At 49.7% G+C, this 14,519-nt stretch overlaps 5 protein-coding genes across 5 annotated transcripts; 3 read left to right on the top strand and 2 right to left on the bottom strand.

Moving 5' to 3' along the window:
* Positions 1 to 155: 155 nt before the first annotated feature.
* F5Y00DRAFT_240029 (peroxin 8) lies at positions 156 to 2,610 on the top strand. The gene has a single exon (XM_048008168.1). The coding sequence runs from the start codon at positions 328 to 330 to the stop codon at positions 2,431 to 2,433; it is 2,106 nt and encodes a 701-aa protein (XP_047863841.1). The 5' UTR covers positions 156 to 327; the 3' UTR covers positions 2,434 to 2,610.
* On the bottom strand, positions 2,611 to 5,092 carry F5Y00DRAFT_240028 (Zinc/iron permease). Its single transcript, XM_048008167.1, has 3 exons — positions 4,583 to 5,092; positions 4,374 to 4,504; positions 2,611 to 4,313 (listed from the first exon to the last, which is right to left on the bottom strand). The coding sequence occupies exons 1-3, from the start codon at positions 4,644 to 4,646 to the stop codon at positions 2,967 to 2,969; spliced, it is 1,542 nt and encodes a 513-aa protein (XP_047863840.1). The 5' UTR covers positions 4,647 to 5,092; the 3' UTR covers positions 2,611 to 2,966.
* A 2,430-nt stretch (positions 5,093 to 7,522) lies between these two features.
* Positions 7,523 to 8,851, top strand: F5Y00DRAFT_263080 (uncharacterized protein; the record flags this gene model as incomplete). The annotated part of the gene is made up of 4 exons (XM_048011475.1): positions 7,523 to 7,612; positions 7,683 to 7,872; positions 7,949 to 8,039; positions 8,113 to 8,851. The coding sequence occupies 4 exons, from the start codon at positions 7,523 to 7,525 to the stop codon at positions 8,849 to 8,851; spliced, it is 1,110 nt and encodes a 369-aa protein (XP_047863839.1).
* Positions 8,852 to 9,662: 811 nt separating this feature from the next.
* On the top strand, positions 9,663 to 11,542 carry F5Y00DRAFT_240021 (uncharacterized protein). The gene is made up of 2 exons (XM_048008166.1): positions 9,663 to 11,142; positions 11,206 to 11,542. Exon 1 carries the CDS (start codon positions 9,896 to 9,898, stop codon positions 10,985 to 10,987), a length of 1,092 nt encoding a protein of 363 aa, XP_047863838.1. The 5' UTR covers positions 9,663 to 9,895; the 3' UTR covers positions 10,988 to 11,142; positions 11,206 to 11,542.
* Positions 11,543 to 12,214: 672 nt separating this feature from the next.
* On the bottom strand, positions 12,215 to 13,984 carry F5Y00DRAFT_253696 (WD40 repeat-like protein; the record flags this gene model as incomplete). Its single annotated transcript, XM_048010084.1, has 2 exons — positions 12,215 to 13,855; positions 13,907 to 13,984. The coding sequence occupies 2 exons, from the start codon at positions 13,982 to 13,984 to the stop codon at positions 12,215 to 12,217; spliced, it is 1,719 nt and encodes a 572-aa protein (XP_047863837.1).
* Between the last annotated feature and the right edge of the window lie 535 nt (positions 13,985 to 14,519).

Below are 14,519 nucleotides of genomic sequence, written 5' to 3'. Positions count from 1 at the left end.
ACGGCGGGAAGCTCCCGTGTGGTGGCTGCGGGGCAGGGGGATAAAATTAGCGTTAGGTTAGCCTGGTTAGGTAATACATATATGTAGGTATGTAAGTTCAGTTGACGTCGTGCCTCGGTAAAAGTTGGAGCTGATCGGCTTACATAACCCGTAACCCGTACGCGGGTACTGAGCAGCAACAACGATCCCTCGGAATTTCAATCTCCAATCTCCAAACTTTAGACTTTGGTAATTTTATCTCGACAAACAATGACGTGGAAAAAGAACCGTTTCATTATGTAGGATAACTAACTGCCACACGAAAATATAAAATCGAGACGCGAAACAATGCCGGGCGATCGATTACTGGCAACGGTCCTACGGGCCTACCAAAACGCTCCTAATCCAACCGAGACGGACAAGATCTTCGCGACCACCACATCGCTTCTCACCAGCCTCAACAATCCTCTCAACCTCTCTCTACTTACCTCACACTTACTTACAGCTCGCGCGATATGGCAATCTCCCGACGGCCTACGCACTTGTCTACGTATCATAAGCATATACAACACCGCCTCGATACACGTGCGGCGGAACGAATTAGAAAATGCGACTCTCCCGCGCGGACGACCACCTGTTGGCAGCGGCGTTTCTAGCGAGGATTGGGCACGCGCGATAGCGAAGGGAATGGATGATAGGTCGAGTAGATGGCAACATGTGCTGGTGTTAACAGGTATCCTGATGGGCATGGAAGGAGACGATAGAAGGTCCTTATCTCGGAGTTTACGGTCGACGCTTGAACAGGCCGTCGTTACAGCCGCCAACCTAGCGCTCCAAGAACCTGCGAGGACGGGGCCGTTAGGGCGTGGCGCTGTTGTCCTGGCCTTGACATTTGCGTTCCCCCTCTTACACGAATCAGCTAAACAAATCCTGGATGGGAATGCGCTCCTACCGGCCGTAGTCGAGGCGATGCTCGGAGAAGAAGGCCTCCAACACGGCGACTTCATTTCACCCATCGCGAACGATATCGTACCAGGACCGACGATAAAGTGGCAACCCGATTCGCCATCCGCTGCTAGGATTCAAAAACTCGAATCTCGGCCCCTAGCACAGAATATGGGCCCCCTTTCGCGGCTCGCGTCGTTTGCTGTTCAACAGGCGACGGATCCCAATATCGTCCTCCAAGCTCACGAAGCACTTCTTGGGTTTACGGCGGCCCTACTAAATAAATGGACTCATTGTCCACTTTCTACCATCGACTTGACCGTCGAATCTACAGCTCTCTCGTCCGAGACGCTTCTAGGCCCCTGGCCAATTCTATGGCAGCTGTTCAAGAAGATCCTATACGCTGTGGCCGCGACAATTCAAGCTATTGTTGGGCGGTCCCTGTTAGACCCGTACCTTAGGAACGACGCGATGGCGGCAGCTACGGCTGCGAGAACGCTGCACATACTGCGAAACTTGTCCTTTATATCTACGCGCCAAGGTGCGAGTTCGTTCCAAGTCTACACATTCACTTACCTCACATCGCTCGATATTATCACACGCTATCCGGATGCTTGCGTGTCTTTCCTTCGAGATACACAACCGCCATCACCACAGACAAGCAACGTAGTGCCATCCCCGGTAATCCAAGCCCAAGCCCTCTTCTACCTCAACACAGCGGAGCACCTCCCACTCTCGCTGCCAACACGTGCGTGCGAGGACCTAATCGTCACACCCGCAACGGCCTACCTGACTCCATCCACCTCCTGGCTCGCCAGTCCAGCCAACACTCCTCCATCCTCACTAACCCTCGAGCTCTTCGAAGCGGCACACTCAGCCGTCCTCTCGTCCCTCTCATGTCCACAACACAGCGCCCTCGCCGCCTCCCTCATCCCCTTCTACGTCGACGCCCTACTATCCTCCTTCCCCTCCCGCATCTCCCCCCGGCAATTCCGCCTCGCCTTCCGCACCGTCATGCAGATCTCCAGCCCTCCCTTCCCCATCTCCGCCTCGCACCCCGACCTCGCCGAAGCCCTCCTCGAAACCCTACGCTTCCGCGCCGTCCAAGGCGCATCCACAGTTCCCCTGCCGCCGAGCGAACAGCAGGCCGCGGCTTCGTCCGAGGACCCCGTCTCGGAACAATCGGCTCTCGTCCTGGCCCTTGTCGATGCGCTACCCCACGTCCCGCTGCACGCGCTCGAGGAGTGGCTCACGCGCGCCGCCGAGACCATGAACGCGATAGAGGACCCGCGTCTGCGCGACGGTGTTCGTCGCCGCTTCTGGGATGTCTTGGTCAACGGCGAGATGGACGTGGAACGTGCGGCTGTCGGCGTTGCGTGGTGGGGGACTGCCGGCGGGAGGGAGATGGTGTTGCATGGATACCCGCGGCCGGAAGAGAGGAACGGCGGAGAGTTTTTGATGAGCGGTGCTTTGACGCCGGGACAGGAGAGGGAACAGAGCAGATTGTGATGGCGGTGGGAGAAGAGAAACCAGCGAAGAGAAGCACGAAGTGGTAATAAGGAGAGTCGTACGTTAAGCTGTTAAGTTCGGAATACGGCGGGGCGTAATGAATATATATATACCTAACTAGCTACCTAGCTACCTGTATGGTAAGCAAGAAGAAACAAGCCTTTCGATTCAAGCTGTTGCTACTTTGGCCACCGTATACTAAAAAAAGCTAACGTATGCAACACTCTGCCTTAGCCTTATGGTAGGTATACACTGATAGTTCCTCTCCTTTCCCGCTTCCCTGCGAGCCTGGGCATGTAAGTTGCGATTTCGACTGGTTACCCTTTTGAATTATGAGTTTCGTGCCTGGCATCACTCATATCCGTAAAAACTCCGAGGACGCCGCGCATGATGCTTGCAAAATTAATTGTGATACCCTGGCCTATTTCCATCCTGTAGCCTTAAAATAAAGAAAAGACGGCGATTAATGACGCATGCCGTCCGTTTCCTCTCCGCCTTTGCCCAATTAGGGGGCGGAGAGGCGCATATTACAATCAATGGGCGTGTGCAGTGAAGGCATTGCTGATTCCCAGAAGCGTCATACCCAAGAAGGCGAATAAAATGCTCAAATTCTGGTTGTGGTTGAGGCTCAGACTCTCGACGAACAGCTGCAGGGCCACGCTAGCCATGATGCCTGCTGTAATAGCGAACAGGCAGCCGTACGCCACAGCGTCGGGCGTTATATTCGTGTGCTGGGCCAATTTAAACCACAGCACCGCGATGCTTGCTCCTAATGGTTGGCTTAGACCACCCAATACGGAAGCCCACAGCATGGCACGGAATCTGTTATTTAGGGCCATATAGAGCGGTAATGCAAGTGCAAACCCTTCGGAGATATTATGCACAAACAGTGCCAGAAATACGTTGAAACCAAGGGAAGGGTTTGCATGATTCGTTGCGTAAGTGATGAAGCCTTCGGGGAATTTATGTAGAGCGATCGCGATAGAGGTCTGAAGGCCGATGGACAGAAAGGCGTTCTCGGGAACGTGATGATGATGCTGGGCCTCAACGTCTTCCAGGATCTCAGAGTGGTGTTCGTCTTCATGTTCGTGGTGAACATCACGCGAATGCACACGACTCATCCGACACGTAGGACTTACGGTAGATGAAGTATCAAGATCGCCGTCCTCATCTACCGTATCGATACGCGGTTCGGTATGTCCTACGGTAGGAGAACGAAGTAAAGTAGGCGCTCGGGATAGGGGTGCGGATCGACTACTGAGGTGCTTGAAACATTCTTGTCCACAGGGATCTGAGTATCCGTAGCAAGGGCCAGCCTCATCGCAATTGGGCTTGGTGTCTTTCACAAAGGACATAACTCTCTTCTGCAACATCGAAGGTCGCCTGTCCGACGTCAGCGTTCGACTGCGAGGGGCACGCAAGGCTGTAGGTGAGTGAGCATTTGTGGGGTTCTCGGTCTCTGCCCTCCTCAGTGGTCGGGCACGATATATCTCGTTGGAGGTGTCTGTCTGTAGAAGCGGCGTAATCTCACTAGCGTGTCCGTTTTCGCTCACTAGAGGCTTTGGGCCGTCAATATGGGCATTTGTGAAATGATTGCGTCTGCCGATGCTTCGAGCATGGGAGGCATGTGAAGATAGCCTTCGGCTGAAGCCGTCTGCATGGGTATGATGGCTGTCTAAAGCATGATCATCGTGGCTATGGTCACAGTCGACGACATGCGAAGGTATGAGCCGGTGAAATAATCTCGATAATACTTGAATACCCACGAATCCGCTTACAAAGCAGGCCATCACGGCGAAGCCCGACGCCTGCTCTGAATAGCCTCCCTTCTTAAAGTAGTCCTTCGATTCAGGTAACATACTGTACAGCGACATGAACAACTAGAATATACGATATCAGCATATTTCGAACTGAAATAAACGATGCTAACTAAGTCTTACCATGACGCCAAAGCTCAAGCTCAGCGAGCAGGCGAGAAAGGTATTGCTGTCTTGTATTCGAAAATCCTTTTTGCCGGGGAAGAGCCGGACGATTTCATCGACGCAGATGATAGAGGATCCTATCACGCATGCTATATGAATTCAACAAGTCAGTCAGTGTACCAGCGAAAGTCGCACAATCCATATGGTTGATGCTTAAGGTCACACACCAACGCCGCTCACTAGGCACAAGATCCAACCCCTCGTATCATTGTCCAACTCGGCGACCTCCATGATGGATGATGGGCCAAAATTGACGTTAGACGTTAGATATATCACACCACGCCGTCGCCTTTCCTCCCTCGAGCTTTAAACGAATACCTGGTAGATTATGAGAACATGGAGTTGAGAGTGGTATGGGTTCCGATGATCTGATAATGTTGATGAGGCTGGCAGATTTGGAGACGCTTTCGGCAGTCTGATAAGTTCCGTTTTAGGGTGGCGTAGTAACAAGACTCTCTAGTTATTTTCAACAAAGCGGAAAGAAGCAAGAATTTGGAGCGGGTTTATATATATATAGAAGGAAGAAGAAAATAATAGCAATAGCAATAACAATAACTTTGTAAGTGATGCGATGTGATGTGATGTGTTAGACGGAAAGTTCTTTCTATTTAGCTTGTGTATTTAAGATGTAGGCAGATCCGTAGAAGTGGCTACCGACCTACAGATGTAACAATGCGGGAAGGGACAGAGGCTGCTTTTGTGCAGCATCTGATTGGGTAGAAGGCCTATGATGATGTGCCAAGCTTTGCCAAGCCATGCGTTGACGGGTACCTTGATGGCCAATCTTTGTTTGACCCTTAGTAATAAGGCAGTAAGGGAACTCCAGGTTCCACATATACTATGTACATAAGTTTGGGGTAACCCTCCTGCCCTCCTGCCCTCAAGGTCGTTACTTATAAGTTATTGCTCAACCTTTCCAACTCGAGATGAGGCTTTAAAGCTGAAACTTGAGGCTCTATCTTTTACGTTCCATCCCTTTTGAGAGCCTTTTAATCATTAAGTACTTGGACATCATTTTAGTAGAGTTGTCATATTCCAAGTTGACAAGTTGAGCAAGACAACTAACCTAGGTATAGGTATTCACATTGTCTGGCAATCTCATTCAACCTTGCGTAAACCTCAGAAACGTACAAGTAAAAGTCACGTCGACGGTTTGTTTCATAACCCCACTCAAGGTACCTAGGGATTCAGGTTTGAGTGTTGGGACCCTGTCGGTCGGCCTGTCTGAACTACATACACTAATGTTGGTTCCCGCGGTGGACACCGGAGAGAGTTATGAACGATAACCCTACCTCAGTGTACGTAGTAGAGTCTAGTTGGGGTCTCCGACTTTTGCTTTTCGTCTACCAGGTGACCAAGAGAAAGTTCTTCATACGCGGCAACTTAACGATGCTTATTGGGTTGAGCTAAGGCTGCGAAATATAGATAGTCTGGACACGGCAGGATAAGGGAGAACCTTGACGGACCTACATGTGATACACGTTTTAAGCGGTGTAGTCCGGTCTCCGACATACTCCAACCCGCTTAACGTTCCTTATAAGCTGTTCCTTATAAACTCAAAGTTTGTCCGGCACTCGTCTTAGCTATACGTAAAACTTGTCAAATCGGATTAGCCCTGCTTAGCTTGTATCACGATAGAGGGGAGTCAAGAACTTTGTGTAACCGGGCGTATACGATGGATCTGTGTAAGTGTCCAAAAGTGGAACACCTTAACCTCAAGGTAGTCTCATCGTGGCGCTTACAATAGATAAATCGGATACATGCATGTAGGTCAGAGGTATACGTACAGATATGTAAGGCGTTTATGTGCTTAGGTAGATACCTAGGATGCAATAATATAAATAAGACGTCGTGCGACCGATTTTCTTACTACTTACTACTCATCACCTTGGCACTCCTCTACACGAATAGCGCATGTCTACGGCTACTGGAGAAATATCCTTTTCAAGCTTATATTTGCCATGGACATCTCATCTTTTAGTATTTTTCTCTTTCTTTTTGGCATGACGAAATAACACGATATCCGAACCTATCAGTTACTCGACTTCGACGAACCGCTCTCCGTCGTCATTCATGCCATATGCCGACTCCATCGACTCAGTAATACCAACACCACACTTCTAAGCCAATTTGATATGACCTCGCCTACTGTGAACTTGCCTATCTACCTATATATCTATCATCTGATTATTAGAATATACGAAATAATCTCGAGATTTTGCTATCCGCAACAAATACCAGTTATTCAAAACAGAGGCCGTTGATACTATTTTGTTTGGCTCCTTACATAGAGCAAGCCTATTGGGCGAGAAGGCAAGTCTGCATATCCAGTCGTCTCTCTATTTGTTAAGAGATGAAAATGTGGCTTTGTATAGCTGGTACAAGCTAACGAGAACGAGAACGAGAAACGGGGCGGGATCCTATCTTTAAATATCCTGCGACAATAGACAACAGCTACCCAGGTAGTAAACAGCCTTAATAACGGATATTCCACTCAAGTACTTCCTTCGGTTTATATTCCTAACAAGGCTAGAGAGATCCTCCGAAAGTAAAAGACGGTAAGGCTAAATAAAGACCAGTGATTTTCAGAATATCTTTCCTATAACGGGGATGGCTAGCAGAGATAACCAAACCGCAGAGCCCGTGCAAACGAATTCATACGGGTTAAAAACCACTTATACGTAGTCAATGCAACTTGGATTCAAAACATGCGACAGCTGAAAAAGATTGGATCTTCGCAAAGAGTCGTCATTCGTCAAAACGTAGTGGCTTACATGATGATATGCGGATGATATGCGGCGCAGCCTGATAGACCCTGCCAGCTCAGCTTTACATAGGATCTCTACCCAAGTACCGTGCATGAGATGAGGGTCCAATGCACCACGGGTTAGGCTCTTCGGCACACATATATTAGTCCGAAGGGATGGGATACAAATATCTATCTAAGAACTGACTTTCAAGAAAGCTTGGCCTGAGATAATTGCTTCTTGGCCTCTTATATCGCCAATTGAGAGCCCGCTTGGCAACTTGGCAGCTCGATTTCTTCAGCCCTACGAGTACATAACCTTCGCCAAGAGTCTTCACTAATACCTACGTACGATTAAGATATGGAAGCATCTGAGTTGCCCGAATTACACGGAGAACCGACGCAATGTGAGAAAGTCGGCGAGGCCATGCCCGATATTGCGGGCTACGGAGTGAGATCAACGCGCTCCCGTTTTTGGATTTCGAATCTTGTCAATTCTAACGCCCACCCAACGCGTATAGGTCTTAATCGGTTTCAGCGTGCAAGCTTTAATCTCGCTAGTATTGTCCATCTGGGCGTTTTTCCTAACAAAATTCGGCCGTCTCGAAGTCCAAGGTGAAGAGGGCACCGCGCAACGTGCGAACGAGAAGAAACGACTCGGATTCGTAACTGAAATATTAATGGTTGGAAACGATTTGCAAATGATCACTGGTACACTCTTTCATAGCTATGCTTATTTCTTCCCTACCTATACATTAGGTAGTTTGGGCTTACGGTTTATATAAAGGAATCGCACTTATCGGTACGGCACTTGCACATGGAAAGGAAATCGACTTATATCATCTACACTTGGTTTACGACACTGTTAGTTTCGTCGGGTAAGAAATTCAAAACTTGATCATTCATGGCATCTTTTAGCAAGTTCGTTCACTTACTCTATTTCGTACACAGCGTTTCAAATGCAGCGGCGCTTGTCTGCTGGACCTTCATGAGAGCTAAATCGCTTAAATCGCGACCCCATCATAAGATATTCCCGGCTTACTGGACCGGTCGCTTCCGCGTTTCATACGCTTTTGCCGTCTTGTTTTTAGGACTTACCATCTTCCTCGAAGTCCGATTAGATGAATGGTCGCTTACCGCAGAAGAGGCTGGCCACTGCTATATAACGACAGGTCTCGCAGTACCGGGAGCTGACCATCCAAACACCGATAAGGCATACGTAGCGATCACGGCGGTATGGCTTTTACTCGTCATGTTCGGTTCCCTGTTTGCCTCGGTGAAATTCCGGAAACATCTGCTGCTACTCAGCGCGCTACAATTTCCGGTACACCTCTACATGATGATCAAGTTGCGAATGGAAAACTACCCGTACCTGGAGGGCGAGGATGAGAACAGGTGGGATTTTGGCCAGACGACTGCTACCATATTGCTTGCCGTCACTATTGTTCAACTGATCCACCAAGGGATCGAGTATCTTAAATTCGAGAGCGCGTTGAAGAAATACGGACCTTCATATGCGTTAGCTGAGAAGGATGAACTTTCCGAGGTACCCTCGCTGGTTGAGCAGGGCCTTAGACAGATCCACGAGGCGAAGCAGAACGCAAGCAGCGTTCGTCTTGAGAGAAGCAGCGAAACAAGCCGGCATGAGGAAAGCCACGAGCTGATGGAGAATCCCGAGCACAGGGCTTGAGTTGAAATTTGACTGGAACAATATAGGGAACATGAGTCCCATGTGATCAAGTATTGGTTTTTGAAGGAAGAACCGTGATAGCCGAGGAAATAATAGCTTGGTGGTTTTGCGTATACCCTTAGAAATGACGTTTTTGGATATAGACTTATATAGACTGATAAACGACCACAATGCAGTCAGCCAGTGTTAGATAGACGTATGAGAATACCTCTAACTACCAAGTAACGAATAGAATATATCAGTAACTACGCCTAACATCTTCTTGTATATTACGTACTTGTCTCTTGTATCTTCGGTTCGATTCCGACGACGAATGTAACGTGCCTGTAAATAACAAATCAGATCGTTTATATTCGTTGAAGAATATCATTTGATTTGCCAGCACGGGGTTGTATGTTAGGCAGGTATCTAAGACTCTAAGTTAGGTGACGTCATGGTTCGAAATTGAGAGGTATCGAAGAGCTATTGGTACTTCGTACTTCGTATTAAATCTCACAAATCATCAGCATGGATGGTACTCAAGATGTAGGTACTCTGCCATGTGATAGAGGTAAATCCATCTTTGGTTTTAGGGCTGAAGGGAACATTAGCATGTATGTAAAGTTGACAGGTGCATCCGGTGCCACGAGCTGCACGAGGAACGGGTTGACTAAAATAAACTGTTGGTCTGTGCTCACCTCGGTACCTTGCACTATGTACAATCCAGAAAACAAGCCCCCCATCTTAGCCAATCATCGCGTCCCACTTAGTCTATCGATAAGAGAAATCCCCCCCCCCCCCACCTCGTCAACGCTACCTCGAGGCTGAAAATCTCAAAATTTCCAAGATCCCGTCTAAGACATTTGCTGCACGCCTCACCACCACGCGGGCGCCTGCAACACTCCCCTCGTGAGCCGCATATTGCTCACACACAACCGCGCCTGACTTCCACACCGCCCGTTCGGCCTCTTTCATCGCAAATATTCCTTCCTTCCTTCCTTCGTATAAAACTCAAAAGAGTACCGACTAGCTTCCTAGAGAGGGAGCCCGCCTTTTTTGCCCACCATGTCAAAAACTACGTTAGCAGTTATCGCAGCGGCAAGCGCAGGAGCCGGCGCCGCCATTACAGCTACTATGTACGCGTTACGATCAGACCGTAATCTCGAAAGCAAGACTATATCCGTAACGACGACTACCTCCTCGGCCTCACCTACGGCAGGAGGCTCCGCACCGATCCCCATCCCAGCTAAGCAAATATTTACTCCCCCGAACCAACAAACCGCGCAGACGGGCCTGTCGACCTCGGCCCCCGCCGCCGCGAACCTTGGACCCGTCGACCCGGCCGGCCTCTTCGAATATGGCTTCCCGGGCCCGGTAGCCGACATCGCGACGCGGCAAGCGCTAATCTCTTCGTTCGACCGCCGACTGCGTAACCCGCACTGGGTAGCAGAGCACATCACGCCAGCGTCGCTAGCAATCCGAGACGGCGACCGCAAGCACAGCACATTCCTAGAAGACGAGGCCGTGCCCGAAAAGTTCCGCGCGCGGCTAAAGGACTACTTCCGCTCGGGCTACGACCGGGGCCACCAGGTCCCCGCGGCCGACGCGCGCTGGGGCCAAGCCGCCATGGACGAGACCTTCTTCCTGACCAACATGTGCCCGCAGGTCGGCGAGGGCTTCAACCGGGACTACTGGGCGCACTTCGAGGACTTCTGCCGGGGCCTGACGTCGCGGTATCCCAGCGTGCGCGTCGTCACGGGCCCGCTATACCTGCCCAAGCGCGACCCGACAGACAACAAGTGGTACGTGCGGTACGAAGTCATCGGCAACCCGCCCAACGTCGCCGTCCCGACGCACTTCTACAAGGTCATATTCGCCGAGGACGGAGCCGTCGGCGGCAACGTAGCCCTCGGCGCCTTCGTGCTGCCCAACGCCCCCATCCCCAACGACAAACCCCTAACAGACTTCGAGGTCCCCGTCGAGGCCGTCGAGCGCGCCAGCGGCCTCGAATTCGCCACCAAGCTCCCCGCCCAGCGCCGCAGGCGCCTCTGCACCGAAGCCCCCTGCGCCCTCGTCATCAAAGACTACGCCAACCGGCAAAAGGCGTTTGCGAAGTCCCAGCAGGGCGCTTCTTCTTCCGCCGTCGCGAAGCGCTAGGACGGACAGACAGATGTTTATTTATTTCGGTAACTATCGCCATAACTATTCGACTCGCGATATCCTTGGTTACTAGTAATGTCTTTCCGTTCCGCGGAACTACTCTACTTTTAACTTTTTTTTTTTTCAAAGAATTAAACGGGGCTTATGATGATGTACGTATCTAACGCACGCAAGACTACCTAACCTAACCTAACGTACATATCTCATGCATGTAGAATTCGCGGTTAGAAATTAGAGCGAGCTAGATAAAGATCAATATGCACATACATGTAACTTTATTGGGACGCACGGTTCTACCTTGATCATTGCATTTGCATTTGCATTTGTCTCCCCTTCTTTTTGGGACGGGGCGAGTCGTGGCGTTTGGGGGTTGATTCGTTCCAATAGCTTTACTGCTTTCTGCTTTCTACACACAAACTTTCAACGAGGAAATCGAATACGCCTCCTCCTCTTGGCAAGTGGCGGGTAGTAGATTAGCTTATTGGAAAGTTTTGAAACGAGGAATATATAGCATAGCATAGCATAACTTGAAATAGCATATCATTATCTTTACTGGATTCTAACCACACTCTACTATACTTAAGAGCGACTACATGTACATGTACTATTCGATGCGTCTAAGGAAATTATAAAGTCTCATGCCAATAAATAAGAGCATACGAACATTACGAGGACCTAGAGTTGGCACTGCCATCTCGTCTGGATATGTTAGCGAGGTGAGGTGCGAACAGATATAGACGTGTTATCGTGAAATTTATCGCTATTCCTTTCCGCAACCTAGCTAAACTCTCCCAACAACGCCTTCAACGCCTGGGGTATCCGCCCTTTTGGCCAAGGGGCATCGTCCATGCTCATCGTACACGCTCTACTCCCGAAATATGCAGTAATGTTGTCAATTGTACATCATTGAATCGGGACGTCCTTGAACAAAGAAGAAATTGCCCTATCTATCAACCCCGACCTCCTTAGTTAAATTCTGACGTATTCTAAGCCAGTCAGATTAATGACTTAATGTTCTACCTTCTGTATTTTTTCAGGTGCTTGCTTCTGATCACTCCGCTGAGTATGAGCTCACTCTTGCTCGTACCTATCGAATGGGCCGTTGCCTTTCGTCGACCAGCGAAATCTCTGACCCGCTCGAGCTGGGTACCCTGAATAGCTGAACGCGGTAGAAATTATGGAAGTAGGTTTTTATAAGGTACTGGGGATAGAGCTCGACGGTTACTAACGCACTCTAGTATAATTCCCCTTTTTCTGTTCCATTCGTAGGCTTTCTTCCTGACTGGGGAGGGGTGCTCTTCTCCGACCGTTGCTGTCGGTAGCCTGCATTTCAGCACTTGTCTGTGCAAAAGGTGGAGGAGGTGGAAACCCGGGTGGCATTGGGAAATTCGGAGGCGGAAATAAACCTGGTGGAAGCATGTTGGGAGGTGGTGGAGGAGGTAGGCCGGCTTTCTGCATCATCTCCGCTATCTTGGCAAAGTCGGCTGGGTTATTCGGATCTAAACCACCTGGGAGCGGTGGAGGTGGAGCGCCAACCGCGCCAGGGATTGGGAACGGTAGAGGTGGTACTGTAGCTGGCGCAGACATAGCACCGACTCCGGGAATTTGAGGAGGCGGAGGAGGAATGCCGTTAGCTGGCAAGGAGAGGCCGGGGAGACCTGGAAATGCAGATGCCGGCTGCCTAAGCGGCATCTTCTGATCAACCAAACCTTCTGCCTCATCCTCAAGTTCCTGTTCTTCTTCCTCTTGACGTTGACGACGACCGCCGCGTCGATCCCAAGTTCCTTGAGCTTCCGCAGCCGCCTCACCAATATGATATCTATCTTGGAAGATATCTGTCTCGCCAGGCCGGGCACGGGACCAGAACCGAGTAATACGATCGTTCGAGCCCGAAGCCAAGATGTGGCCGAGAGGATGCCAGTCAAGGGACCAAATTGCGAAGTCATGGGCATAGGGGACCTTGTGCGTTGGATATATGGACTGCGCAGGTGCTGTCAACGGATCTGGGCTCTCGTAAACTGCCGTGCTGATGGCCTGTCCTGCCGGGGTATTCGGCTCATCTAGTATATAGTGGAACAAAGAGCCCTCGTTACCTCCGGTGCTGAGCAGATTCGAGTGAATTGGATGCCAAGCAAGAGTAGAAATATCTTTCTCGTGACCTCTAAGAAGACATATATCTCGCATCATTCGTATATCAAATATCCTCGCTGTTTGGTCTCGCGCTGAAGTCGCAAGACACCAGCCCATGACACGCTCGAATGATGTCTTAGTAATGGTATTCTTATGACCATGGAGGGTGGTTAGGCAACGCTGAGTTCTAGGGTCCCAGAGCTTGACGAGATGGTCCTTTGATCCCGAAACGATCAGTCCCTTTGTAGGATGCCAGTCGCAGCTTTTGGCATCCCAGCCATGGCCTTGTAGTGTTGACTCGGCAACACCACCAGCAAAATCAAAGATCTTGAGAGAGGAGTCATCAGATGCCGTAACAAATTTAGAGTCGTTAGGGCTGAAAGCAAGATCCCGGATAGGGTCGTGATGGCCCTGGATTACTTGCACATTGTTAAAGTTAGGCTGCCAATATTTAATAATACCATCATGATCAGCTGATATTAACCAGTCGTCACTGTGCGAGTAAGCCAAGGCCCGGATAGCAACATCGTGAGCTTGCATAATAGTCTCAAAGTTGAATCCAGTACCGTTCCATAGCGTAAACTCGCCACTGCTGGAGGCGGTTAATAATCGACGCCCTTCCGGAGTCCATCGTACAACATTGACTGGGTGTTTGATCTTATTCAAAGACGAATGAAGATGTTTTGTAGGGACAGAGTCGGCAGGATTAGTAACTCTTGCCAGGGGTGGGAGCATCTATATATGGTTTAGTTTGCTTAACCAAAGTGTCATCGGCGCCCAACTCACGTCAACGATGTAGCTAGCACTAGGCCGTTCGACCTCGCCTCTGAAGGCGCCTTTGAATCGTGGCTGGCGATTGCGCATCCAATGAGCAACCGTAGAGCCGTAATCGGTGACAGGGCCTATATAAAGCATTAATACGCCAATGGACACAGATGAAAATGAGTAGGCTCAACAGATGTGTCGGCTAGTTAAATCAAATACCCATTTAAATCTTAACAGCGGTTATCAAATACGAAACAAGCCAAATAAAGGAGGCCAATAGCTTGAGGGAAGAGTGTAATATATTATCAAAATACTCACGTCGACCTCTGGCCCTTACGAAGTTGCCAGCTTCATGACCTCCGCCCGGCGCGCCATGATCGCCACGGGGATCGTATGCCATAGTCGGCTATAGCTACATTCGCGTGAGAAATCAAATATTATGAGTAGATTTAGTGAATTCGGTATTTAGAGTTATGTGTCGTGGTCGATTAAAATTATTGATGATTGGGTGAGCTTGGGATGAGGGACTACCTTCTACATGTAAAGACGCGAACAATGAACGTCTTGCAGGTAATTTCGACAAGGGAAGCTTGCGCCACAACGGAAGGCTGCGGCTGAAGCTAAGTTAAGCCAC

The sequence above is a fragment of the Daldinia vernicosa genome (genome assembly GCF_022497035.1).
Source record: "Daldinia vernicosa strain CBS 139.73 unplaced genomic scaffold F5Y00scaffold_30, whole genome shotgun sequence".
NCBI lineage: Eukaryota > Fungi > Ascomycota > Sordariomycetes > Xylariales > Hypoxylaceae > Daldinia > Daldinia vernicosa.
This window is presented reverse-complemented; position numbering and strand designations above follow the sequence as displayed.

Excerpts from the sequence above, each read along its gene's own strand:
- F5Y00DRAFT_240029 (XM_048008168.1), top strand. The coding sequence starts at position 328 with ATGCCGGGCGATCGATTACTGGCAACGGTCCTACGGGCCTACCAAAAC.
- F5Y00DRAFT_240028 (XM_048008167.1), bottom strand. The coding sequence starts at position 4,646 with ATGGAGGTCGCCGAGTTGGACAATGATACGAGGGGTTGGATCTTGTGC. Across the intron at positions 4,505-4,582 it reads GTGCCTAGTGAGCGGCGTTG|CATGCGTGATAGGATCCTCT; the intron begins GTGTGTGACCTT and ends GAATTCATATAG. Across the intron at positions 4,314-4,373 it reads GCTTGAGCTTTGGCGTCATG|TTGTTCATGTCGCTGTACAG; the intron begins GTAAGACTTAGT and ends CGTATATTCTAG.
- F5Y00DRAFT_240021 (XM_048008166.1), top strand. The coding sequence starts at position 9,896 with ATGTCAAAAACTACGTTAGCAGTTATCGCAGCGGCAAGCGCAGGAGCC.